Source organism: Pogoniulus pusillus, chromosome 8 (assembly GCF_015220805.1).
Source record: "Pogoniulus pusillus isolate bPogPus1 chromosome 8, bPogPus1.pri, whole genome shotgun sequence".
NCBI classification, from domain to species: Eukaryota; Metazoa; Chordata; class Aves; order Piciformes; family Lybiidae; genus Pogoniulus; species Pogoniulus pusillus.
Genome location: NC_087271.1, coordinates 35399701 through 35426480, shown reverse-complemented (window position 1 = coordinate 35426480; position 26780 = coordinate 35399701). Strand labels below are relative to the sequence as shown.

General features: G+C 45.0%; 1 protein-coding gene across 1 annotated transcript in view; it reads left to right on the top strand.

Annotated features, from left to right (window-relative positions):
• BRINP3 (BMP/retinoic acid inducible neural specific 3) overlaps nucleotides 1-26780 on the top strand; it is a 265788-nt gene that overhangs the window by 144617 nt on the left and 94391 nt on the right. Inside the window, exon 4 of the mRNA XM_064148046.1 lies at nucleotides 11690-11880. Within this exon, the coding sequence (XP_064004116.1) occupies nucleotides 11690-11880 (191 nt within the window). The remainder of the gene's footprint in view (nucleotides 1-11689; nucleotides 11881-26780) is intronic.

The following is a 26780-nucleotide window of genomic DNA, read 5'->3' as shown; positions in this document are numbered from 1 at the left end:
ACTTTTGTGCACACACAGAGATGCTTCGTCAGGCTAGGCCATCACTAGGGGGGTTAAAATGTTTCCTCCACTCTTCCAGGACAGCAAATATCCTGTTTACTTTAGCAAAGCTGCAAACTTACACAGCCCAGACAACAATGACCAGAGGAGCTCTAGGGGAAAGGCAGGAGAGGACTCCTACAAGGACCTCCTGTAGCCAACCTGCAAACTTACACAGCCCAGACAACAATGACCAGAGGAGCTCTAGGGGAAAGGCAGGAGAGGACTCCTACAAGGACTTCCTTTAGCAAAGCTGCAAACTTATACAGCTCAATGACCAGAGGAGCTCTAGGGGAAAGGCAGGAGAGGACTCCTACTAGGACCTCCTTTAGCCAAACTGCAAACTTACACAGCCCAGACAACAATGACCAGAGGAGCTCTAGGGGAAAGGCAGGAGAGGACTCCTACAAGGACCTCCTTTAGCCAACCTGCAAACTTACACAGCCCAGACAACAATGACCAGAGGAGCTCTAGGGGAAAGGCAGGAAAGGACTCCTACAAGGAAATTCCTTCTTTGAAGGTCAGAGAAGGCCCTACTGGACATGTCCCTGAGCACCTCATTTAATTAGGTTTGCTTTGAGCAGGGAACTGGGCTGGATGACCGCCAGAAGTTCCTTCCAGCCTAAATTATTTTCAGACTCTCTGAAATGTATTTCCAGATTTTTCATCAACTTTCAGCTAGTAGTTCCAGAACACAAAGGTCCTCCATTTGTCCTGCATTTATCCCTTCTTGCTTGCATGCAGCATCATTCAGTGAAGGTACAGCCCACTGAATAGCGTTCAGTGTGTTGTATCTGTTAATGATTTACCCAGAATAGTGTGCAGTGGAGAGCTTTAGAACTGAAAGTTATTGTGAAGCCCAGGGCATCTCTGTTAAATAGGTGCAGGAGAATGAAAACACCAGTGGATCTCACTATAAAGACATTCACTTTAATGCTGTTCCAACATGTATAGAATCATAGAATCAACCAGGTTGGAAGAGACTTCCAAGATCAGCCAGTCCAACCTAGCATCCAGCCCTGGCCAGTCATCTAGACCATGGCACTAAGTGCCTCAGCCAGGCTTTTCTTTAACACCTTCAGGGATGGTGACTCCACCACCTCCCTGGGCAGCCCATTCCAATGCCAATCACTCTCTCTCACAACAACTTCCTCCTAACATCCAGCCTATAATTCCCCTGGCACCCCCAGCTCCCTCAGCCTCTCCTCACAGGGTTGTGCTCCAGGCCCCTCACCAGCTTCATTGCCCTTCTCTGGACACCTTCCAGCACCTCAACATCTCTCTTGAATTGAGGAGCCCAGAACTGGACACAGCACTCAAGGTGTGGCCTGTCCAGTACTGAGTACAGGGACAGAATAACCTCCCTTGTCCTACTGGCCACACTGTTCCTGAGCCAGGCCAGGATGCCATTGGCTCTCTTGGCCACCTGGGCACACTGCTGGCTCATCTTCAGCTACTATCTACCAGCATCCCCAGGTCCCTTTCTGCCTGGCTGCTCTCCAGTCACTCTGTCCCCAGCCTGTAGCACTGCTTGGGGTTGTTGTGGCCAAAGTGTAGAACCCTGCACTTGGCCTTGTTCAGTCTCACCCCATTGACTTTTGCCCACCTATGCAGCCTGGCAAGATCCTCTGCAGGGCTCTCCTACCTTCCAACAGCTCCACACCTGCTCCTAGTTGATGTCATCTGCAAACTTACTGATGCTGGACTCAATCCCCTCATCCAGTTCATCAATAAAGATGTTGAACAGGACTAGGCCCAGCACTGATCCTTGGGGCACACCACCAGTGACAGCTGCCAGCTGGATGTGGCACCATTCACCACCACTCTCTGGGCCAGGCCTTCCAGCCAGTTCTTGACCCGTTTCAGAGTGAATCTGTCCAGATGCAAAGTCTCCTGGACAAACCAATCGACTAGATGACCAGGAAAATAGAAAGGTCTGTTACACAGACCCTTGTTCCAGGCACGTGGGTGATGTCAGTCAGATTTGGCTGCTCTGCAAAATGCAGACAGTGGACAAAGAAGACTTCACAGTATCACAGTATCACAGTATCATCAGGGTTGGAAGAGACCTCACAGATCATCAAGTCCAACCCTTTACCACAGAGCTCAAGGCTAGACCATGGCACCAAGTGCCACGTCCAATCCTGCCTTGAACAGCTCCAGGGACGGCGACTCCACCACCTCCCCGGGCAGCCCATTCCAGTGTCCAATGACTCTCTCAGTGAAGAACTTTCTCCTCACCTCCAGCCTAAATTTCCCCTGGCACAGCCTGAGGCTGTGTCCTCTTGTTCTGGTGCTGGCCACCTGAGAGAAGAGAGCAACCTCCTCCTGGCCACAACCTCCCCTCAGGTAGTTGTAGACAGCAATAAGGTCACCCCTGAGCCTCCTCTTCTCCAGGCTAACCAATCCCAGCTCCCTCAGCCTCTCCTCGTAGGGCTGTGCTCAAGGCCTCTCACCAGCCTCATCGCCCTTCTCTGGACACACTCAAGCATCTCAATGTCCCTCCTAAACTGGGGGGCCCAGAACTGAACACAGGACTCAAGGTGTGGTCTAACCAGTGCAGAGTACAGGGGCAGAATGACCTCCCTGCTCCTGCTGACCACACCATTCCTGATGCAGGCCAGGATGCCACTGGCTCTCTTGGCCACCTGGGCACACTCCTTGCACCTGGAAACACAGCAACAAAATTTTGGGAGGTTGCCAAAGCTTCTTATGAAGCTAAGATCTTTTTAGGCACAGTTGGTGAAGTGGTAATCTTCAGTGTCTGACATTGATGGATTTTTGTTGTTATTGTCAGATGTAATTGCTCAGTGTCCGTTACCAGACCATCAATACATTCGCTTCTCAGGAAATATTCCTTAATGACAGTGAAGGCTTTGAAAATGGAAAGAAAAAAGGCAATTTTGGCTCCACAACAGACAACCTTAACATGTGTCAGTAGATCAGTGAAACCCCAGCCACCTGTCATTCTCCTCTCCACTGACTGCAGTCTTACAAACGAGATTGATCATGGAATCATAGAATCATAGAATCAGTCAGGGTTGGAAGGGACCACAAGGATCAGCTAGCTCCCACCCCCCTGACATACCCAGGGACACCCTACCCTACATCAGACCGGACACAGCCTCATCCAGCCTGGCCTTAAACACCTTCAGCCAGGGGCCATCAACCACCTCCCTGGGCAACCCATTCCAGCCTCTCACCACTCCAATGCTCAACAACTTCCTCCTCACAGCCACTCTGAATCTCCCCACCTCCAGCTTTGCTCCATTCCCCCCAGTCCTGTCACTCTCTGATATCCTAAAAAGTCCCTGCCCAGCTTTTTTGTAGGCCCCCTTCAGATGCTGGAATGCCACAAGAAGGTCACCTGGGAGCCTCCTCTTCTCCAGACTGCACAGCCCCAACTCTTTCAGTCTGTGCTCACAGCAGAGCTGCTGCAGCCCTCTGAGCATCCTCATGCCCCTAACCATGAGGATGTTGATAGTTACACTTTTACTATCCTACACACAATGAAAAAGGTCAGGTTTCCTTCCCCTGATTATTGATTAACTATTATTGATTAATTGATATATTGATCATATCAATACATATATTGTTTATGTATAAAAATCTATCTATATATAGTATATATATTGATATATTGATTAATTGTTATTATTATTCCTCTTGAGGAGTTTATTACTGTGCATACAGAAATGGGAGAAACTGTCAGATGATGTAGAACAGCAAACTTAAGTGAATTCTGAAGGATTCATGACTATTTATGATGACTGCTGATATGACTGTCTTAGATCATAGATCATAGAATCAACCAGGATGGAAGAGACCTCCAGGATCAGCCAGTCCATCCTATCACCCAGCCCTATCTAGTCAACTAGACCATGGCACCAGGTGCCTCATTCAGTCTTTTCTTGAACACCTCCAGGGATGGTGACTCCACCACCTCCCTGGGCAGCCCATTCCAATGCCAATCACTCTCTCTGCCAATCACTCCTCCTAACATCCAGCCTAGACCTCCCCTGGCACAACTGAGACTGTGTCCCCTTCTTCTGTTGCTGGTTGCATGACAGAAGAGACCAACCCCACCTGGCTACAGCCTCTCTTCAGGCAGTTGTAGAGAGCAATGAGGTCACCCCTGAGCCTCCTCTTCTCCAAGCTGCACACCCCCAGCAGCATGGCCAGAAGGACAAAGGAGGTTATTCTTCCCATGTGCTCAGAACTGTTGAGGCCACACCTTGAGTCCTGAGTCCAGTTCAGGGCTGCTCAATTCAAGAAAGATGTTGAGGTTTCCCTTCCACCTTTTTCAAGGTAAGAGTTGGGAAATAAGAGAGGGGAAATCCAGTCTCAAATGACTGATGTGAGAAAGAATGACATTCGCAAACTCTTCCCTCCAGGTATGCAAATTTCCCAGCTTTTAGGATTCTAGATGCTAAGAGGAAGGGAAGACAAAAAAATAAAGAAGGAAAAAAATCTATTCTCCATTTTCTCTTTTCCCATTTATTGAATGAAGAATAATGTTAAGCCCTAAACCAGATGGTATGTGTGGAATTAACGTTGCACCATGATTCACTTGAACCACAGAAGTGATACTGCATCTGGCCTCGCATTAATTTATGTACTTACTGAACTATAAGCATCTGCTGAAGTTTGGGGAAATGACCTGATAAAACCCTAATGGTACATTCTGTGATCTATATATGAAGATATTTTTGCACTAGAAATTGGCTATTTTTTATAACAGAGCTATGGCAATTTTAAACTATTTTATTTTTTACTGTATGTATTACAGCTGCTGTAGTTGAGGTATCCTATCAGGGCAGAAACTTTTCATCAAATCATAGAATCAACTAGGTTGGAAGAGACCTCCAAGGTCATCCAGTCCTCAAAGACCAAAGAATTTTATCATACAATCAGAGAATTCAAGCATGGTAGGAATTGGAAGGGACTTCTGGAGATCTTCCAGTCCAAGATGTTCAAGAAAAAAGTGTTCAAGAAAAGCCTGGATGAGGACTTTGTGCCATGGTCTAGTTGATTGGACAGGGCTGGGTGCTAGATTGGACTCAATGATCTTGGAGGTCTCTTCCAACCTGGTTGATTCTATGATTCTATGCTTCAAATGTGACAGAAGAGTCTCTTTTCCACGAGTTTAATTTTCTCTAAGGTGACTTCAAGCTCTATTTTTTTCTTTCATGAATTAAATGTCAGTGACTGCACTTTACTGGTGTGAAAGGAGCCCTGGTACAATTCTGCAGTGATGTGGATGCCCCAGCACCAATGTATGGGGGAGTTCTCTGGTTTTTAACCCACTTTCTGGTGCTAAATCAGCTCTGACAGATGAAAAAAATTCAGAAGCTGTAGTAACAGGTCTGGTGAGGAGCAGCTAAGAAATCTGGGGCTGTCTAGTTTGGAGAAGAGGAGGCTGAGGATAGAACTACAGAACTCCCAGAAAGGAGGTTGGAGTGAGGCAAGGGTTAGTCTCTTCTCTCTGTTATCACATCTATAGGAAATGGCCTGATATTATGCCAGGGAAGATTTAGGCTGGAGGTTAGGAAAAAATTCTTTCCTGCAAGAGTGATCAGGTGTCCCAGGTTAGTGTAGATCCCTCCACAGGTAGAATAAACTCATCACAACATGCATTTTTCTTTTGGAAAGTTAGGGGAAAATGAACTTGTATTTCTTATAGCTAAAATAGAACAGTATAAGGAGAAATAAACTGTTAGAGAAACAGAATAATCTTAACAAAAATGGGGAAGGGGTCAAGAAGTGGCGAAGCAGCAGCAGCTAAAACATCAGCGAGGGAAGATAGCAGCGGACACAGCTGAAGCAGCAGAAGCAGCCAAGGGGAAAGTCCAAGCTGTGCTTCCAGACATAAAGCTCTTGATGCTCCAATGAAATTAGATTAACTTATCCATTGTTGCCATTCTATGGCCTGTCCCTGGAATGTTCACCTCTCCCCTATGTCTGATCTAGCTCAAACGGTTGGTCTCTTCTGCCAGGCAGTCAGCAATAGAACAAGGGGACACAGTCTCAAGTTGTGCCAGGGGGTGGCATAGGCTGGATGTTAGGAGGAAGTTGTTGCCAGAGGAAGTGATTGGCATTGGAATGGGCTGCCCAGGGAGGTGGTGGAGTCACCATCCCTGGAGATGTTGATGAAAAGACTGGATGAGTGCTATGGTCTAGTTGACTGGACAGGGCTGGGTTATAGGTTGGACTGGCTGATCTTGGAGGTCTCTTCCAACCTGGTTGATTCTATGATTCTATGATCAGGCATTGGCAAAGGCGGCCTAGGGAGATGGTGGAATCAGTGTGCCTGGAGGTGTTTAAGGAACGTGTGGACATGGCACTGTGGGACATAGTTTAGTGGCCGTGGTGGTGTTAGGTTAACAGGTGGACTTGATGATCTTAGAGGTCTTTTACAACCAAAATAATTCCATGATTCTCAAAAGTTTTTTTGAGCACCCTACAACTACCTGAGGGGAGGTTGTAGCCAGGAGGAGGTTGCTCTCTTCTCTCAGGTGGCCAGCACCAGAACAAGAGGGCACAGCCTCAAGCTACATCAGGGGAAATTTAGGCTGGAGGTGAGGAGAAAGTTCTTCACTGAGAGAGTCATTGGACACTGGAATGGGCTGCCTGGGGAGGTGGTGGAGTCACCGTCCCTGGAGCTGTTCAAGGCAGGATTGGACGTGGCACTTGGTGCCATGATCTAGCCTTGAGCCCTGTGGTAAAGGGTTGGACTTGATGATCTGTGAGGTCTCTTCCAACCTTGGTGATACTGTGAAATGTTTTTGCAATGTAACTGATTGCACCTGGATATTGTCTGGAACCGCCACTGGGACCCACTGGTTTGAGATGCCCTACAAATGCAATGCACAGATTTTTGAGGAGACCCATCATTCCAGTGCTTGCCTTCACTCAGCCTTGGGAGATGTAATCTGATGTGATCTGAGTCAAAGTAAACATTCAAAAACATTGCAGCCCAGTTACAGAGCATGAAAAACAAAACCTATCTGTCAGGGAGTGGGGAAGGAGACTGCAGGGCTGGGGGTGCCGAGGGGATCCTGCCTGCCAAAACACACCCACGAGCAACTGCCACAGCAAGCGTGGGATGAAGCAGGACTAGGCTAAAAGGATGATGCGATAACTGTGAGAGGGTTCAAAGGTGATTTTCCTGACATTTTCTAGTCAAAATAAAGCAACATCACACACAGACACTGTCTTTTTTCCTTTTTACTAAGTGGTTTGCTTGAAATGGGAAGTTTCAGTGTAGTCCTGCTCTCTATTCCTTGGAAAAGTTTCTGAGAGGAGGGGAAAAAACCCAACAAATTGTTTTAATTGTCAAACTTATCAGAAGGCTATTGAGATGGAAACAATGTTCATTTTTCTGCTGATAACGAATGCAGGGCAATCAAAAAACCTGACTCCAGAGCAAAATGGGATGGCATACTGGCTAAGGAAACAAAGAAGTGCTCTATTTGCTTTCTAGAGATTTTCAGCACTGTTTAAAGCTTGTTCTCATTTACTTTAAAATTCATTATAGGATAATCTATGATTCTATGATTCTAAGTTCTTTGCAGTGAGGGTAGTGAGACACTGGCACAGGTTGCCCAGGGAGGTTGTGGATGCTTCCTCCCTGGAGGTGCTCACAGCCAGACCTTGAGCAACCTGTTCTAGTAGGAGGTGTCCCTGCCTATGGCAGGGGGGTGGAGCTGGTTGATCTTTGAGGTCACTTCCAACCTAAACCATTCTATATTTTCAGTAGCTGAGCTTGCAAAAAGGCATTTTAATCGAAGTACACTAGCTAGGATCTCTGGAAAGGCATTATAGAAGTCATAGAATCGTAGAATCAACCAGGTTGGAAGAGACCTCCAAGATCATCCAGGCCAACGTAGCACCCACTCCTACCCAAAATCCAGACCATGGCACTAAGTGCCTCAGCCAGGCTTTGCTTCAACACCTCCAGGGACAGCAACTCCACCACCTCCCTGGGCAGCCCATTCCAATGCCAATCACTCTCTCTGTGGCAACAACTTTTTCCTAACATCCAGCCTAGACCTTCCCCAGCACAACTTGAGACTGTGTCCCCTTCTTCTGTTGCTGGTTGCCTGGCAGAAGAGACCAACCCCCACCTGGCTACAACCTCCCTTCAGGTAGTTGTAGACATTGATGAGGTCACTCCTGAGCCTCCTCTTCTCCAGGCCAAAAAGGAGAGAAAATGTGGAGAAAACTCTTAGTGAAAACTTGCACCTTTGTGCAGCCTGGACTGGTCACTGAGGGGATATTTAACCCTGTGAGTTCTGACCTTATCTAGATAGGTAGAGCACTTGTGGCAGGGCAGTGTCTTGACAGCTCCACAAGCGTCTGCCCAAAGCCTCTGTCTCCTACCCCAAACCTTAGCCCACTCGGCTGTTTGGCTGTTTTTCATTTGAGAAACATCTTCCATACTGGCTAGAGTCACAAGGCAGGTTTTGAAGAGGCAGATTCTATCACATAGGCATGGTTGAACTCCAGCAACACTGAAATCTAGAGCAGGTTTTAATGGGAAATGTCTCTCAAAGCACACATCATCAGACTTTGCCAGGTTTCTTCAGTTCTCTGCTCATGGCTGTTGGCACAGATGCAGCGTGGTGTGACTAATGGCCCACCTGGCCACAGCACTGGCACCTCCTAATATCTGCAGCCCAGCAAAACGAGCTGCACAAGCCTGTGCTAATGCAACGTGCTCATGCCTGCCAAGCCAAGCAACCCTGATCTGCTTTGCAGGAGGTTTATGGCAGCAGTTAAATAAAATGTCAACCTATGTCTACTTAATACAGCAGAAAAAGTGGGGACTGTGCTGGGAAATCCTGTTACTTACAAAGGCTTCTTTATTCCTCAGTTCTTTGGAGTTCAGCAATGAATCCCTGCTCTGATGACCAAAAAAAAAAAATAATAATTACCCACTATGAATGTGTAAGAAGGGAAGTGTAAATATAGTGGTGAAAATAGAGGCAGGCTCCAGCTGGAATAGCCAGCTGTCCTGGGCAGCAGCTGTCCCTTCCAGGACAAAATGAGCATACTGGACAAGCCTGGCAGGACTAATTAGATAGAAGGCTCAAGGATAATGGTAGTTGTACCTGTGCAAGTTCTGAAGAGCCTGACTGTCTTCTGAACTTGTGAGAAACTAAGAAACACTCTAAGGTACATAGCTGAATGTGGTTATACTCCTCTTTCTCCAAACAGAAGTGAGTTTTGCAAGCCAAGGTAGCTGTGTGTCAATGTGGTCAACAGATGTGTTCCCCCACAGGGACACATGCATTCTTCACATAGCATTGCTCACCACCAAGATTACCTCCCTCTAAAGATGATGCCATGTTTTCATCCTACATACTATACTCTCTACAACTATTACTTTTTGGCACACAAACTCATCCAAGGCTGCCATCTCATCTTCTGAATGGGCAAAATGCCACAGTAGCAGATGGGTGAACAACGAAACTATCTCAAGTGGCAAGCCAGGCCCTACCAGGGTAGCTTCCTTTCCAGGAACAAGGAAATGTCATTGAGTGGAGTTGCTCAGCACCTAAAATGCAGGTGTATTTTATATGTATATACATTGACTCTTGAGATTAATCATGGAGAGAATCATAGAATCAACCAGGTTGGAAGAGATCTCCAAGATCATCCAGTCCAACCTATCCCCCAGCTCTATCCATTCAACTAGACCATGGCACTAATGTACATAGAATCACAGAATCATAGAATGGTTTAGGTTGGAAGGGACCTCAAGGATCATCCAGTTTCAACTCCTTGCCATAGGCAGGGACGGCCCCCACCAGAACAGGTTGCACCACCAAACACAGGCTCAGAAAGAGAGACAAGTGTTTTTTTGCAGTTACTTTGGACATAAGTTGCACAGAGGAAAAGGTTGAGTCAATTAATTAAGTTTTCTAATTAATTTTTCAAACAGTTTTGACTAAAGATGTTACTAAATGAATGAATTCTTGCTTAGCCTGGAGTACAAGACGGAATTGTCCATGAAATAAACAAACACATGGAAAATTCCTTTAAACATTTAACACAGAATTGCAAAACCATAGAATGGTTTAGAGGCTGGAAGGGACCTCAAGGATCATCCAGTTCCAAGCCCCTGCCATAGGCAAGGACACCTCCCATCAGAACAGGTTGCACCACCAAACACAGGCTCAGAAAATGAGAGAATGATTTGGGTTGGAAGGGACCTTTAAAAGCCATCTAAGTCCAGCCTCCAGTGCTGTCAGAACTTGTTGGTTGTGCTTGCCAAAGATGTCCAACATGACCCTATGCAAGAAGCCTTCATTGATACTACAAAGAAGAAAAAGACAACCCAAACCAACTTGAGTCTTGAAAACCCCATATGATGCTGGTGATGCATTTGGGCACAGGAGTCTATAGTGTTTGCCTTGGTGAGACCTTCTGCTCAAGCAAGGACCAGGTTTGTGACTCTCTGAGCAACTGAGAACTATGGAGTGATAAGGGAGATGGCAGAAAGCTTTGTTTCTTAATATTTAGTGTTTCTTAATATTAAGTGTTTCTTAATAATTTGCCCAGTAAAACAAGTGAGATTTTGCTTTGGGTTTTGTAACAGGGAGTCAGGTATGAGAAAATGAGGAGAAAAATTTGTCTCAGATATTTTCTTTTACACTAACATCAAATAACAAGCAATGAAGGCAGTCATGGAACTGTAAACCAGTTTGGGTTGGAAGGGACATTAGAGGTCATCTAGTTCCAACCCCTCAGCCTTGGGCAGGGAAAGCAATCTTGGAAGTAAATACATTTTATATGTGATTTAAATTCAGTGGCTACATCTCTACCTGGCTTTCAAGCAGGAGTTAGTACAGCAGACTTAGCTCCAGTGCCATTGCATTTTAGGCATAAATCTGTCCTATTGCTTAGCTATACATAAGAGGTAACAAAACTAACAACAACAACAAAGCATAAAATACTAGGAGTAGTTTCTGTTGTCCATTACCTAGATACTGATACCTGTGATGGTTTGAGTGTACCCTGCCCCCCCCCACACTTTAGAAGTACCCAACTAGTCTCAGCCGGCTCTGGAAATATAAATGAAGCTATTTATTTACAGCAGCACAATATACAAGCAGATATTTACAGTTTATACAGTTATAGACAGAAATAGACAAGGTAAAAGGTAATACAGAAGCACAACTCCCCTCCCAGAAACCTGAGTCCCCAGGAGGGGCTCTCAACCACCCCTGCACCTTCCCCCTGCCCCTCTCAACCTTACCCCAGTCCTAAGGAAGAATAGAGGTTCAGCCAAGAGGTTAAGAAGCAAAGGTGAGTGGCAGTGAGGTTAGGGAGATGCATCTCAGTCAGAGCCCAGCCCGAGAGTGTCACAAAATGGCCAGAGTGTTATCTAATGTTTACTTTCTTCTTGTTCAGCAAGACTCTGAGGGAAGCAGACATCACCATTGTTTTCCTTTCACAGCCTACAATCCACTTTTTCTCACCAAAATATTCTACCCTGCTTCAAACTAGCAAACTACCCCTGCCACCAGAAAGGGATATCAGACACCAGCTAGGGTAAAATTCAGCTTGCCACCTTGTTTCTGGAAAAATGAGGCTTGCAGAAGATGTCACTGATGAATGCTGTGGTTTCTGTTTTCCTGCTCAGGAGAGGAGTCACTCACAATTTTTGTGGACAAACGGAAGCTGAGCAAGAGGTCAGAAGGAAGTGATCCCAGCACCAACAGCTCTGCCGTGACTCTGGAGACTCTGCATCAGCTTGCAGCCTCCTACTTCATCGACAGGGACAGCACACTGCGCAGACTCCACCACATCCAGATTGCCTCCACTGCCATCAAGGTAGGAGAGCTCCTTCCATAGCAACCTGCAGAAGTGTTTCCTGCTGCTTCTTTGGAGGTGCATTTTGATTAATAAACAAAGGTTAGCAGGACAATGGGTTTTGTTCCATGCTTTCTAATGTGAATCAAAGCATTCAATTGACAATCATAGAATCATAGAGTCAACCAGGTTGGAAGACACCTCCAAAATCATCCAGTCCAATCTAGCACCCAGCCCTAGCCAATCAACTAGATCATGACACTAAGTGCCTCAGCCAGGCTTTTCTTCAACACTTCTAGGGATGGTGACTCCACCACCTCCCTGGGCAGCCCATTCCAATGGCAAGTGAAGATTCTTGTTTAGAAGAGGGCCTAACACACTAAAGATGCTGCCATTGAGGAGTGCTACATACTTTGAATGATGCAGGTGGCACTTATGGAAGTTCTTGATCATCAAGGCAAATTTATTTACCTGTGTACTCAGCAGCTGCATATATAGACAGACTTTTTAATGTATTAGTTTGTTTTAACTGACTCTTGGAACAATTTGGATGTGGTTCTGACACATCTTATTTCCTACAAGGAACTCTTCATAGCAATTTGTCAGACAAAGCATCCTGCCCACTGACTGCCATAGGTCACTTACAGCACTGAAGGATGCTTGGCTATGATCAGTGCCCTGGCAGGTATCATATAAAGCAACAACTCTTAGAATTGTAGACCTTCTAAAGTCATTGAGTCCAACCATTGACCCAATACTATCATGGTCATTGAACTCTGTATGGTGTCCACATGTTTCCTGAGCACCTCCAGGCACAGTGACTCCACCACCTTCCTGGTCAGTCTGTTCCAATGCCTGACCACTCTTGCAGGAAAATGATTTTTCACAATCTCCAATCTAAACCTCTCCTGGAACAATTCCAGGCCATTTCCTGTCATTGCATAGAGAAAAGAGATCTCACTGTAATCTCCTTTCAAGGAGTTGTAGAGAGCAATGAGATCTCCCCTCAGCATCCTCCAGACTAAACATCCCAGTTCCCACAGCTGCTCCTTGTAAGACTTTGTCTCCAGACCTTTCTTCTTTGGAGCAGCTCTGTAGCCCACATATTCCTTGTTTGAAATAACCTCTCTCAGCTCATTTCCAGCACTGAAGAGCAAATAGAATTTTAACTTGCAGTTGAATATGCATTAATGATGAAGCTTTTAATGTGTAATATGCATTATGATGAAACAAGAAGTGATTTAGGATCCATTGTGTCCGTTGGATCTTACAACGTTAACTTCATTTAAAACTAAGAGGAGGAAGTTGTTCAGCATGAGAGTGGTGAGAGGCTGGAATGGGTTGCCCAGGGAGGTGGTTGAGGCTCTGTCCCTGGAGGTGTTTAAGGCCAGGATAGATGATGCTCTGACCAGCCTGATCTAGGGCAGGGTGCCCTTGCCCATGGCAGGAGGGTTGGAAATAGCTGATCCTTGTGGTCCCTTCCAACACTGACTGATTCTGTGACTATCTGATTCCAACTGCACTTTCCAGCTACCTTAGCTGCTGTTCAAGTAAATATAAATTTACATCCTTGGGAGTGCCAGGAAAGTGTGAAGGATACAACCTGAATTTGTGGCTTGGCAGCAGCCATTTAAGTCAACTGCAGCTACATGGAGAATACTCCTCCTGTCCCATCTATTGTGAGCCAGACACATGGCAGCAAACCCCATCTCAGAGCTGGTCATCCACAGGTGCAGGATGGCCTTTGGCTGTTCAGGTGGCACAGCTGGCAGGGCAGCAGATCCAACAAAGAGTCAATCTCACCTGAGAGCTGCCCATCAGATCACATAGTCTTTCTGCAGAACACTATGCTGCCCATCTCTCTGATCTCATTTGTCTTCAGTCTCATTGCAGGAACATTTTAAACATTAAAACGAGGGCAGAGTTTTCCTCTCTGGTAAGGTAATTTATGACTAACCAGGGCCAACTTAACTGATAGAATTCAAACTCACAGAATCAAGAAATCATGAAATTGTTTTGATTGGAAGAGACCTTTAAGATCACTGACTCCAGTGATTAACCCAGCATAGCCAGGTCACCAGTAAATTCAGCACCTTTTACATCATCCTTTAAACTCCACTACTTCCCAAAGCAGCCTCTTCCAGAGAAGAAATTTCTTCTCATGTCCATCCTTGCACAATTTGAGGTCCCTGTCACTTGTTCCTTAGAAGAAGAGATAAACCCCACTTGCCTCCAACTTCCTGACAGGAGTTGTAGAGAGCCAGAAGGTCTCCTTGCAGACTCCTTTTTCTCCAGTTCATAGAATCATAGAATCAATGAGGTTGGAAAAGTCCTCCAACAGAGACAAAGCAGTGTCTGAAAAAAAATTCTCCTCTCTATTCACTGATTTTCTTCCCCTTTTTCAAGAAGATTTGTGTTGCAATGTAAAACTCAACCCTGCTCACTAATTGCTCACATAATGGACCTTGTGCATGTGGAAAGTTGCTTATAGACAGCACAGGGTGAGTGTTTCCTCTGCACTCCTTTGCCGAGATGGGTACAGATGTAAGCTGTAGTCCATCAGCAAATCTGATTTGGTCAGTTTGCTGCAAGAGACTCTAGTAAATGGTTCTCACATCACATTCGACAGTGCTGATACATGAAGCCCTTGCTTTTTACTTGGCTTTCATGGGAAGATGGGAAGCATTTGCATTACAAATTTCTATTGTCAGAATACTGAACTGAACAAAAAAAAAAAAAAAAAACCACAAAAAAACCCCTGTTTGTCTTGAAAAGGAGAAGCACAAAACCAGCCAGGAAAGGCCTTTATTTTGTTGTTGTTCTCTCCATAGATGCATCTTAGAAAGACTGCTGATTTTAAACTGTGAATAATAGAATCATAGAATCAACCAAGTTGGAAGAGACCTTCAAGATCATCCAGGCCAACCTAGCACCCAGCCCTAGCCAGTTATCCAGACCATGGCACTAAGTGCCTCATCCAGTCCTTTCTTCAACACCTCCAGGGACAAAGACTCCACCACCTCCCTGGGCAGCCCATTCCAATGCCAATCACTCTCTCTGCCAACAACTTCCTCCTAACATCCAGCCTAGACCTCCCCAGGCACAACTTGAGACTGTGTCCCCTTGTTCTCTTGCTGGTTGCCTGGGAGAAGAGACCAACCCCCACCTGGCTACAACCTCCCTTCAGGTAGTTGTAGACAGCAGTGAGGTCACCTCTGAGCCTCCTCTTCTGCAGGCTGCACACCCCCAGCTCCCTCAGCCCCTTCTCACAGGGCTGTGTTCCAGGCCCCTCACCAGCTTTGCCATTGACAAACTGGGTCTGTGTCTTCTCTTGGCCATTCAGTTCCTACTCTATCCAGCTTCCCTGACTAGTGCTGCCTTACTAGAGTAAGGTCTATCATCCTATGCATGGGACATGGAGAGGGATCCATTGAGACTTGAGTTACAGAGCCAAATCAATAATAGATCTACTATCACTTGAGAATAATTAAGCTCAATTTCTCTTCTGAAAAACAGAAAAAGAAAAAAAGCCATCCAGCAACACCAACAAAAAATCACCATCAATAAATACCTATTTTCCCAATGTCTAGGAATTTCTCTTTGGAAAGCAACACATAATGAAACATTTTTCTTCCTATATAGTTAAAACAAGGAATACTTGAACAATTCTTACATTCTTCACTCTAATTCATCAATCATAGAATCATAGAATCAGTCAGGGTTGGAAGAGACCACAAGGATCAGCTAGTTCCAACCTCCCTGCCATGCCCAGGGACACCCTACCCTACATCAGGCTTGGCACAGCCTCATCCAGCCTGGCCTTAAACACCTCCAGGCATGGGGCATCAACTACCTCCCTGGGCAACCCATTCCAGCCTCTCACCACTCTCATGCTCAACAACTTCCTCCTCACGTCCAGCCTAAATCTCCCCACCTCCAGCTTTGCTCCATTCCCCCCAGTCCTGTCACTCCCTGACAGCCTAAAAAGTCCCTGCCCAGCTTTTATGTAGGCCCCTTCAGATACCAGAAAGCCACAAGAAGGTCACCTGGGAGTCTCCTCTTCTCCAGACTGAACAGCCTCCAGTCTTTCAGTCTGTCCTTGTATCAGAGCTGCTGCAGCCCTCTGAGCATCCTCATGGCCCTTCTCTGGACACGGTCCAGCATCTCCACATCCATCTTATAATAGGGGCTGCAGAACTGGATGCAGTAAGATATGAGACAGTAGAATTTTTTCTTTCTTCTCTCTCCTTTTTTTTTTAACAGGTCTTTCTTGACACATTCTTTTGTGGGACTGCTGGCAGGAAGATAACATTTTGAGAAGTTTTTGTAATCAAGCTTTTAATTCCTAAAACCTAAATTGCTTCACAGGGAAAGGAAAGCATTAAGAGGCGAGAATTAAAATCAAAGCCTCCCTGTTCAATTAATTACCTCGTTAAAAAAAATAAACCAAACCAAAACATTCAGTGCAAATTCTGTACAGCAGAGATGAACTAAGTTTGCTGATCAAATTTGTTTGTAATCAAGTTGGCTGTGACATAATCATCCTTAAAGGTAACATGAGTACAAGCCATTGAGGCTTTGAGTTAATCACATAGGCAATGCTTTAATCCACATTAAGAAAGGTAAAATCACAACGTTTTCCAGCTGGAAATCCAATGTCCATGGGAGCTACCCAGAGCCTATTTCAATATTTAGCTGATTTAAAAGCCTCTGGTACATACATTCTCTCAATATTGTTTTAATGCCTGCATTTCAGTGGAAGTGGTTAGGCTCACATGCTAAATCAACAGTTTGCAGCCTCAAGGGTCTCACTGGAAGCTCACCAAGTGCCTGAGGGCTGCAGCTGATTTGCATATACATTTACATGAATGTACATCCTGTTGTGTTTGAAATATTACTGATCCACACTACTTCAGTTTTGAGGCTTTTTTTCTGATGACAATTTCTCTTCAGATGCACTGGTAGCTGTTAGTTCTCCCTTGTACCATCCCTGGTAAGATGAGGGGGTGTGCCCTTCTCTCCTTTAATAAAATCCAGTGCAGGCATGAAAGCAGAATGCAAACAAAGCTGGAAAATATTGTCCTTTCCATGCGTGGTAGCTTTAATGAGCAATATTCTCAGCTCTTCCAACTCAATGTTACTCTCTCTTGTGCACAACCATGCTAATTTGCACCTACTGAAGGTGTAACCACAGCTGGAGGCCCAGGGGAAGGTGCTCTGACCTGAGACCTGGGACTATGCAATGACCTTAGTGCATGTGAATGACTTCTTTTCTGTGCTGATTGATGGACGGCGTGAACAAGGCATGAAGGTCACGAGCTGCTGTAGCATCCAGTGTGATTCTGACATGTCCTGTCATTGCCCACTGGCAGAATGACCTTGCTGTATGACCCTGAATCTATGCATCTATACTCCTAACAGCTAATTAAGTGTTGTTTTCAAGGGTGGGTAGATGGGCGAGAGCTCTGCATAGCACAGATTTAAGTGTTATTTTCAAGGGTGGGTAGGTGGGAGAGAGCTCTGCATAGCACAGATTTCCTTCATCTTTTTCAGTGTAATGCAGCTGGGAGACAGCAGTGTGCTCCTGCTCAAATTACTCCAATTCCTGTTTGCTGGAAGCCCAAAATCCACCACTTTCACTAGTGATTCACAGAGCCACAGAATCATAGAACTGTTCAGGTTGGAAGAGAGCCTTGAGACCATCAAGTCCAACTGCTTGTTTAGAGCTTACAATCCTACCACTCTTGCTAAACTGTTTAGCCCTAAGCCACTTCATCAGCACCAAGTCCATGCAGGTTTTATATCCCTCCAGGGAGGTGGTGACTTCACCAGCTCCATGGGCAGAATGGTTCCAGTGCTTGAGAAACATTTCTGGGAAGAGATTTTTCCCCACATCCAAACTGAACCTCTTGCCCCATCCTTAGATTCATGCAAGAAGAGACCAACACCAGCTGGCTCCAATATCCTTTGAGGCAGCTGTGGAGGATGATGTGGTCCTCTCTCAGCCTGCTCTCCTGAATGTTAAACAATTCCAATCCTCCCCTCATTTCTTATAGATATTATGTTCAAGGCTCTTGGTTGTTCAAGCATCTCAATGTCCTTCTTGGAGCTGAGAGGTCCAAAGCTGAACAAAAAGCACTTCTACACTAAGTCCAAATGCCTACAGAATGCAAAGCAAACACAATGGTCTCATGGCAAATTAAATATTATTGAGTATTCTTACTGCATTGTTCAAAAGGATAAACACAGTTAGGCAAGGCCACCACTGCTGGCTCATCAAGTGCTAGGCACCTTCTTCCACTCCAGAGCAAGTGCAGAGGAGGGTAACGAGGCTGGTGTAGGGCCTGGAGAACAAACCTCATGAAGAACAACTAAAGAAGCTGGGGCTGTTTAGTTTGATGAAGAGGAGGCTAAGGGGAGACCTTATCACTCTCTACAACTATCTGAAAGAATGTTGCACAGAGGTTGGTGCTGGTCTCTTCTCACAGGTAATTAGTAACAGAACAAGAGGGAATGGAGTCAAACTGCAGCAGGGGAGGATCAGACTAGAATCGTAGAATCATGGAATCAACCAGGTTGGAAGAGAACTCCAAGATCAGCCAGGCCAACCTAGCACCCAGCCCTAGCCAGTCAACCATGGCACTAAGGGACTCGTCCAATATTTTTTTCAGCACCTCCAGGGACTGCAACTCCACCACCTTCTTGGGCAGCCCATTCCAATGCCAATCACTCTCTCTCACAACAACTTCCTCCTAACATCCAGCCTAGACCTCCCCAGAACAACTTGAGACTGTGTCCCCTTGTTCTATTGCTGGTTGCCTGGCAGAAGAGCCCAACACCACCTGGCTACTGCCTCCCTTCAGATAGTTGTAGACAGCAATGAGGTGAGCCCTGAGCCTCCTCTTCTGCAGGCTGAACACCCCCAGTTTCCTCAGCCTCTCCTCATAGGGTTTGTGTGCCAGGCCCCTCACCAGCTTTGTTGCCCTTCTCTGGACACCTTCCAGCACCTCAACATCTCTCTTGAATTGAGGAGCCCAGAACTGGACACAGCACCCAAGGTGTGGCCTGACCAGTGCTGAGTACAGAGGCAGAATAATCTCCCTTGTCCTACTGGCCACACCCTGATGCAGGCCAGGGTGCCATTGGCTCTCTTGGCCACCTGGGCACACTGATGGCTCATGTTCAGCTACTGTCTACCAGCACCCCCAGGTCTCATTCTGCCTGGCTGCTCTCCAGCCACTCTGTCCCCAGCCTGTAGTGCTGCTTGAGGTTGTTATAGCCAAAGTGTAGACATTAGGAAAACTTTTCCACAGGAATTGGTCAGACATTGGAACAAGCTGGTCACCATCCCTCGATGTGTGTAAAGGTCATTTAGATGTGGTGCATGAGGATATGGATTAGGAATGAACTTTGCAGAGCAAGGTTAATGGTTGGACTTGATGATCCCAGATGGCTTTTCCAGCCTGAATGTTTCTACTATGCTATGATCCTTCAAGGGAGCTGAGGCAGGGCAATGCAACGTAGGTACTACCTCAGGATCCAAAAAGCCACAGCTCAATGAGAGAACAGGAGGCAACTGAAGAACAGATGCATAAATTGAGTTTCCCACCAGCTATTTGCAGCCAGATTACAGCCCATTTATTCCATCTGAGTGAGAAAGAATAAACATCCTGGAGAAAATGCCCTCCAATTTCAATTAAATTTTATTGTGCAATTTGCTTTTCTTTCTTTCCCAAAACCACTTTTTTTCCCTTTCTCTTTTTTTTTTCCCTTTCTCTTTTTTTTTTTTTCTATGAGAGATTTAAGCATTCTGCTGCCTCTAAGAACTTCAGATTTGAGATAGTTTGTAAGAACGGAGCTCTCTTGTGGTAGTAAGTCTATCTGATTACCTACAATTAACCCATGAATGATGGGCTGCTAGAGAGGAAACTTAAGAGTACTGAAATTAGTTTCTGACTCAAAACTGAGACAGAAATGCTGACAGGGTTTTTTTTTGTGGCTTTGTTTTGTCTGAAAAAGCTTTCTTGCTTCATTTTCTTCCTTTCACACCTCATACTCGAATGCTATTTTCTGTGGGTTCAAGTAATTGCTGCAATCAAATGTAGAAATGCTGCCACAATGTAGAGCCTCAAGCTTTTGTCAGACTTCTGCCAAATTCTAGAGGTGGAGGTTTCAGAGCTTTGTACAAACAGCTACATTTCTGACACTTCTGAAATCTGGAGCTTGAACCTTTCTTGCCCTCAATTTCTCCAATCAGTTTGTGGGGAAGTTTAAAGATTTGGAGCTGAGAAATTGAGCAAATGATCAGAGCCTGGAGGAAGTTCTTGCCAAAGAGAGTGATTGGCATTGGAATGGGCTGCCCAGGGAGGTGGTGGAGTCCCATCCCTAGAAGTGTTGAAGCAAAGCCTGGATGAGGCACTTAGTGCCATGGTCTGGTTGATTGGACAGAGCTGGGTGCTAAGTTAGCCTGGCTAACTCTCTTCCAACCTGGTTGATTCTCTGATTCTATGATTCTCTGGTTGGACATTTTAATTCTGGGCAACCTGCTGTGAATGACCCTGCTTTAGCAGAGTGATTGAGCTGGATGGTCTCTCCTTTTTCAGGTACATAAAAAATGATAGCTGTAACAGCAATTTCATAGCCATTCCAAGTTGAAAGGCACAGCACACTTGATAAAACTAGGTCTGAGTTTTCTACTACTTCATTTCAAAGCCTGTGAACCTCTGTCTAGTTGATTGCACAGGGCTGGGTGCTAGGTTGGACTGGATGATGTTGGAGATCTCTTCCAACCTGGTTGATTCTATGATTCTGAAATTTCAAGTTTTCCACTCTCTTAGGATATTTAAGGCCAGGCTGGATGAGGCTGTGGTCAGCCTGCTCTAGGGTAGGGTGTCCCTGCTCATGGCAGGAAGGTTGCAACTAGATGATCCTTGTGGTCCCTTCCAGACCTGCCTGATTCTATGGTTCTATGATATCAAAATGCCTTCATGCAAGACCAAAGGAACATTTTGCAAAGGGGAGAGCTCACAATTAAGACTTTCAGAAAATAGCTAGAAACTGTACTCCAAATCTTTGCTGTGGTCAACTCCCATAGCACTTTTGTGAGAACTGAACACTTTTTATGGACTATTTTCAAAATCATACTCATTAAAGCATCATAGAATCAGGTCTGAGATGTCTGAGCATGGATTTTTAAATGTAAATGTGAGTCATTGCCTAATCTTTTCAGAGGAATTAAGACCTGAATTCAGGTATGTAGCTTCTGCTGCATTTTGAACATCACCTGGCTCCTGAGAGTTCATGTGTTACAGGGGCTTGTAGTATTAAGATGAGGGGCAATAGCTTTAAGATGAAAAAGAGCAAATTTAGACTGGCTATCAGGACAAAATTCTTTCCAGTGAGGGTGGTGAGACATCAGAACAGGTTGCCCAGGGAGGTTGTTGATGTCCCCTCCCTGGAGGTGCTCAAGGCCAGGTTGGATGAGGCCTTGAGCAGCCTGGTCTTGGGGAAGGTGTCCTTGCCCTTAGCAGGGAGTCTGGAACTAGATGATCTTTAAGATCTATTCCAATCAAAATCAATCTATGATTTTGTGATTCACTGTGGATTTGGATAGGCAAGTTTAAACAGCTGTTATCAAAACATTGACATTGTGGTCTCAGAGCCCATTTCACAATGCATATCACAGAGACTGTGAGCTAACACTGTGCTAAGATCAATAAAATGTGGGACACAGGACATGACCTGAGTGCTGTAACAGTACTGTGTCCAAGCAAACACAACGTGTTTCCCAACCAGGTTTGTTTGCTGGACCTCCATAGCTACATCCCTTGTCTGTCTGAAGTTAGACTGGATGCAGGTAGCTAAAATGCCTCTGTATTACACTCTGCCAAACACTATTGATGCTTCCCTTGTTATAAAACTGAAATACATTTATGTCTGAGAGATGTTGAGATACTGGAATGTGTCTAGAGGGGCAGCAAAGCTGGTGAGGGGCCTGGAACACAGCCCTGTGAGAAGAGGCTGAGGGAGCTGGGGGTGTGCAGCCTGCAGAAGAGGAGGCTCAGGGCAGACCTCATTGCTGTCTACAACTACCTGAAGGGAGGCTGTAGCCAGGTGGGGTTGATCTCTTCTCCCAGGCAAGCAGCAAGAGAACAAGGGGACACAGTCTCAAGTTGTGCTGGAGCAGGTCTAGGCTGGATGTTAGGAGGAAGTTGTTGTCAGAGAGAGAGATTGACATTGGAATGGGCTGCCCAGGGAGGTGGTGGAGTTGCTGTCCCTGGAGGTGTTGAAGCCACCATCCCTGGAGTTGTTGAAGCAAAGCCTGGATGAGGCACTTAGTGCCATGGTCTAGTTGATTGGACAGGGTTAGGTGCTAGGTTGGACTGGAAGATCTTGGAAGTCTTTTCCAACCTGACTGATTCTGTGATTCTATGTGGAGAAGATCTTTGGAGCAAATTCACCTCAGGTGTAACAAAATCTCGTGACTGCTCTGTGTGGGCCATCAACTAATTCTAGGAACACACCAAATGCAAAGGTTAGAGATTTATTTCCCTATCTTCTGCAGGATTTAAAAGTGTTGATATTAAACCAAACTTTAATTCATTTGGACAGTTGAGTTTTAATTAAATTGAAACTCCAGGGCTGCTTTCTCTGAAAGGTAACGTAGAGGTCAGCTCTCCAGCTGGTGTAAAACTGTACAATTCCTTTCAGAATCTGGCCCTCACTCTTTCAGGGAATGAGAGAAAAGGGGGGGAAGAAGCAAGTTAATGCAATAACGTATTTTACTAAGCGCTCTCAGAATGCATACTCAGCAGCATAATTGACACGATACATCACAGCAGCTGCAGCACGACACTCGTAAAAGGATGTGTTTTAGCAGCCTCTAATCCAGACTCCTCTGTCTCATTATATTTTCAGCAGTGTGTGTAGAGGAGTAATGAGTGCACAGAGTTACAACATCACCAGCGAGTTGGTTACACAGCAGGAAATGCTTGCGAAGCACCAAAACAGCACACGATGGAGATATGAGGATGTGTGCTTGGGAAAAAGAACTTTAGATATCTATTCTTCTCTTAAAAAAAACAATCCCATGCCTCAAAACAACAACAAAGAGAGATAGATTCCACTGTATGATAGACCATAAGAAATTGAAGGGCTTTGTTATATCAGTGTTGGAGTTTAGTCTAGAGAGAAGGGTAAAAATATCCCAGGAAGATAAAGACTGCCAAAGCCTAAGCAGGTTATAAATATATATATGCAAACAAGAGACCTTAGCAGCACTCACACAACATTTACCATCACAGCTGTCAAAAACTTATAAACAATTCATACTACAGTGTCTTAAATGTTTCATATTCTTTTGTTGTTGTTGTTATTTTCCCTTTCAAACTGAAACTAAAGAAATGCAGAAGAAAAGAGAAGGGTCACAGTCCTATGAGATCCACAGTGACTGTATTGAACAATGCAGTCAAAACAGAAGATGCCCCCCATCCCTAGAGGTGTTTAAGGCCAGGCTGGATGAGGCTTTGGCCAGCCTACACTAGGGTAGGGTGTCCCTGCCCATTGCTGGGGGGGTTGGAGATAGATGATCTTTGCAGTCCCTTCCAACCCTGACTGATTCTATGATACTGGAAACAACCCAGCAGAAGATGTTGAGATACTGAAATGTGCCCAGAGAAGGGTGACAAAGCCAATGAGGGGCCTGGAGCACAGTCCTGTAAGGAGAGGCTGAGGGAGCTGGGGGTGTGCAGCCTGCAGAAGAGGAGGCTCAGGGCAGACCTCATTGCTGACTACAACTACCTGAAGGGAGGCTGTAGCCAGGTGGGGTTGGTCTCTTCTGTCAGGCAACCAGCAACAGAAGAAGGGGACACAGTCTCAAGTTGCGCTGGATCAGGTCTAGGCTGTATGTTAGGAGGAAGTTGTTGGCAGAGAGAGTGATTGGCATTGGAATGGGCTGCCCAGGGAGGTGCTGGAGTCGCTATCCCTGGAGGTGTTGAAGCAAAGCCTGGCTGAGGCACTTAGTGCCATGGTCTAGTTGTTTGGCTAGGGCTGGGTGCTAGGTTGGACTGGATGGTCTTGGAGGTCTCTTCCTCTCAGTCACGCTAGGAACACCAATGTGGTTAAAAGTCATGCTCCAATTTATTGCAGTGATACAGCGACTTATCTGCTAACTTGGAAGAGGCATGCTCAGCTAACTTCAGGATTGGTATAGACATAAGGCACAGATAGGCTAAGGTTGTGTGAGAGATACAGATAGGGTAAGGCTTAATGAAAACATTTATGAGTCAGCCTCCTACAGCCAGCAGATCCTGCTCCCTTGCAGCTGGACGTGGGGGTTTGTTTCATCACTTTAGTTCCTGTCTCCAAGGTGGGCTCAAGGGTGCTCTTCACAGCACAGATTGCTCATGTTTATCAAGTCGTGCTCTCTGTCAGCAAGAAATCCATCCACATCTTCCAACCTGGTTGATTCTAGGATTCTGTGCCATCACTGGTTTGGAGGCACACTGTCGTATGTGGATTTTAATTTGGCCTTTAGCCTGGCTCTGCAGTGGTTTGTTTATGGGTTGAGAAAGTTACTTTACCACTCTTCAATGAATAGAGAGTTTTTCTCACTCTGACAGCTACTTCCCACAAGCAGGTTAGAAAATGTCAAGCAAGGGAACTCAAATTCACGAAGTATTTCCCTACCTCTGAAATCTAAGAAAGATGATCAGAAGGCTGAAAGAATTTGATCTGTTCAGCCTGGAGAAGAGAAAACTCCAGGCAAACCTTATAACCACGTTTAATTATCTGAGGGGGACCTACAGAAAGGTTCAAGAAGGACTGTTTAGAAGGACTTGTAATGATAGGACAAGGAGCAATAGATTGAAACTGGAGCAGGGTAAATTTAGATTGGACATCAGGAGGAAGTTCTTCACAATGAGAGTGATGAAATACTGAAACAGGTTTCCCAGGGATATGGTCAAGAACCCATCCCTGGGGACATCCAGGGTCAGATTTGATGTGGCCCTGGGTGGCCTGATTTAGTTAGAGGTGTCCCTGCTGACTGCAACGGGGGTTAGACAAGATGACCTTTTAGGGTCCCTTCCAACACAATGCACTCTGTAAATCTGTGCCATGAAGGTCAGATTGGATGGGGCCTTGAGCAGCCTGGTCTGGTGGAAAGTGTCCCCGTCCATGGTAGTGGGGAGGTGGAACTAGATGATCTTTAAGGTCTTTTCCAACTCAAACCATTCTGTGATTCTATGATTAGGAAGAATATCTCAAGTAAAGACTCAGAGCCAAATGAACTAAGATTAGGGATTAATATAAAGCAGTTGAAAGGTTTCAGTGTTCACACTATCTTTGCTACAGGATTTACACCTGTACACAGTGAGGAAGAGTCATGCAGTGTCTAGTCACACATTATACAAGAGGTACTTCTTTACATGAGGTATTCAAGGATTCTATGGCTCTATACTCACTTCCTACAGCAATATGTGGAAACAAATTCCAGTCTCAGGTTTTCTTTCTGTGTCTTTTCATACATCTGTGGGATTTAAAGTTGAAGATTTGCATTCATAGACTCTTTAGTTGGAACATCTGATGAGGATTTAACAATGAAATTTTAGATGAGTTCTAACTGCTAACTCTATGGGCAGGCCTTCAAAGATGCAGGAAAGGATCTGAAAACCAGCAGCATAAAAAAGAAGACATTTGCAAAACTCTACATTGAGAGTTGGCAGCACCAATGAGATAGAAAGGGCAAACGTGTTGAAATCATGTACCAGAGGGAATAAATGGGTGGGAAGTAATGAGGATACAGCCTAAAAATAAATGCCTAAAAACATATATGTGACCCAGGCAGCCACTAATGTGATTTCTTTTGAGAAGCTGGAATGACAGCCCCATCAGAAGTAGTTTGAGTGGAGTGTGGTAAAATCAAGTGGACATGCAAAACGTCCTATTGCAGATGTCACATAAGTGAGGTGCAGAGCGTTAGGAATCACTGTGCTGTGGAGGGCAAAAATAAGTCACTTTCCATGCTCTCCAAGGGGAGGGAACAGAAGAGATGGAAATAGCTTGAAATAGTAAATTTTTAGAGATATTGCCAAAAAAGAATATTGCAATTAAGTTTTAGAATTGCAGAGAAATATATAATCAGCAGCAGGATCGCCGTGGAAGAGCTGGTTCTTAATTAACCTGCCCTTATCGCATTCATTTTTGAGCTTAAAGACTTTGAATCATTTTTATGTTATTTTTAGGTCCTAATGTGAATCTGTAACATTTATTTTCTTTAGCACAAGCTATTTTTTTTTAAATTTTAAAATATAATATGTATATTTAATTTTTGTTTAACTGCTCACATTAAAGGCAAAACATTTTCCAAGTCTCCAAAGATAAATTTTATGTTCACTTAGCTTTTCCTTTTTTTTTCTTGACACTTTGCAGAATTGATCCAGGAAGGACTCTCTATTTTTTTATTCATACTTTCCCAACCTAAGAAAGTGATTTTCTTTATACTAGCTGAATCATGCTGGCTTCTTGAAACTAATAGGGATACAGTTAAAAATCCCAGTAGCCTCATCAGTGTTGGAACTGAGCCATAAAGAATCCTCATAGAATCATAGAATCAACCAGGTTGGAAGAGACCTCCAAGATCATCCAGTCCAACCTAGCACCCAGCCCTAGCCAATCAACCAGACAGAGGTTTACAGACTTTGATATGAAGTAGTAGAAAACTCAAACCTAGTTTTATCAAGTGTGCTGTGCCTTTCAACTTGGAATGGTTATGAAATTGCTGTTACAGCTATCATTTTTTATGTACCTGAAAAAGAAGAGATAAACCTCTAATGAAGATGTCCAAGTGAAAAAGAAACAAAAAATAACTAATCATAGAATCTACCAGGTTGGAAAAGAACTCCAAGATCATCCAGTCCAAC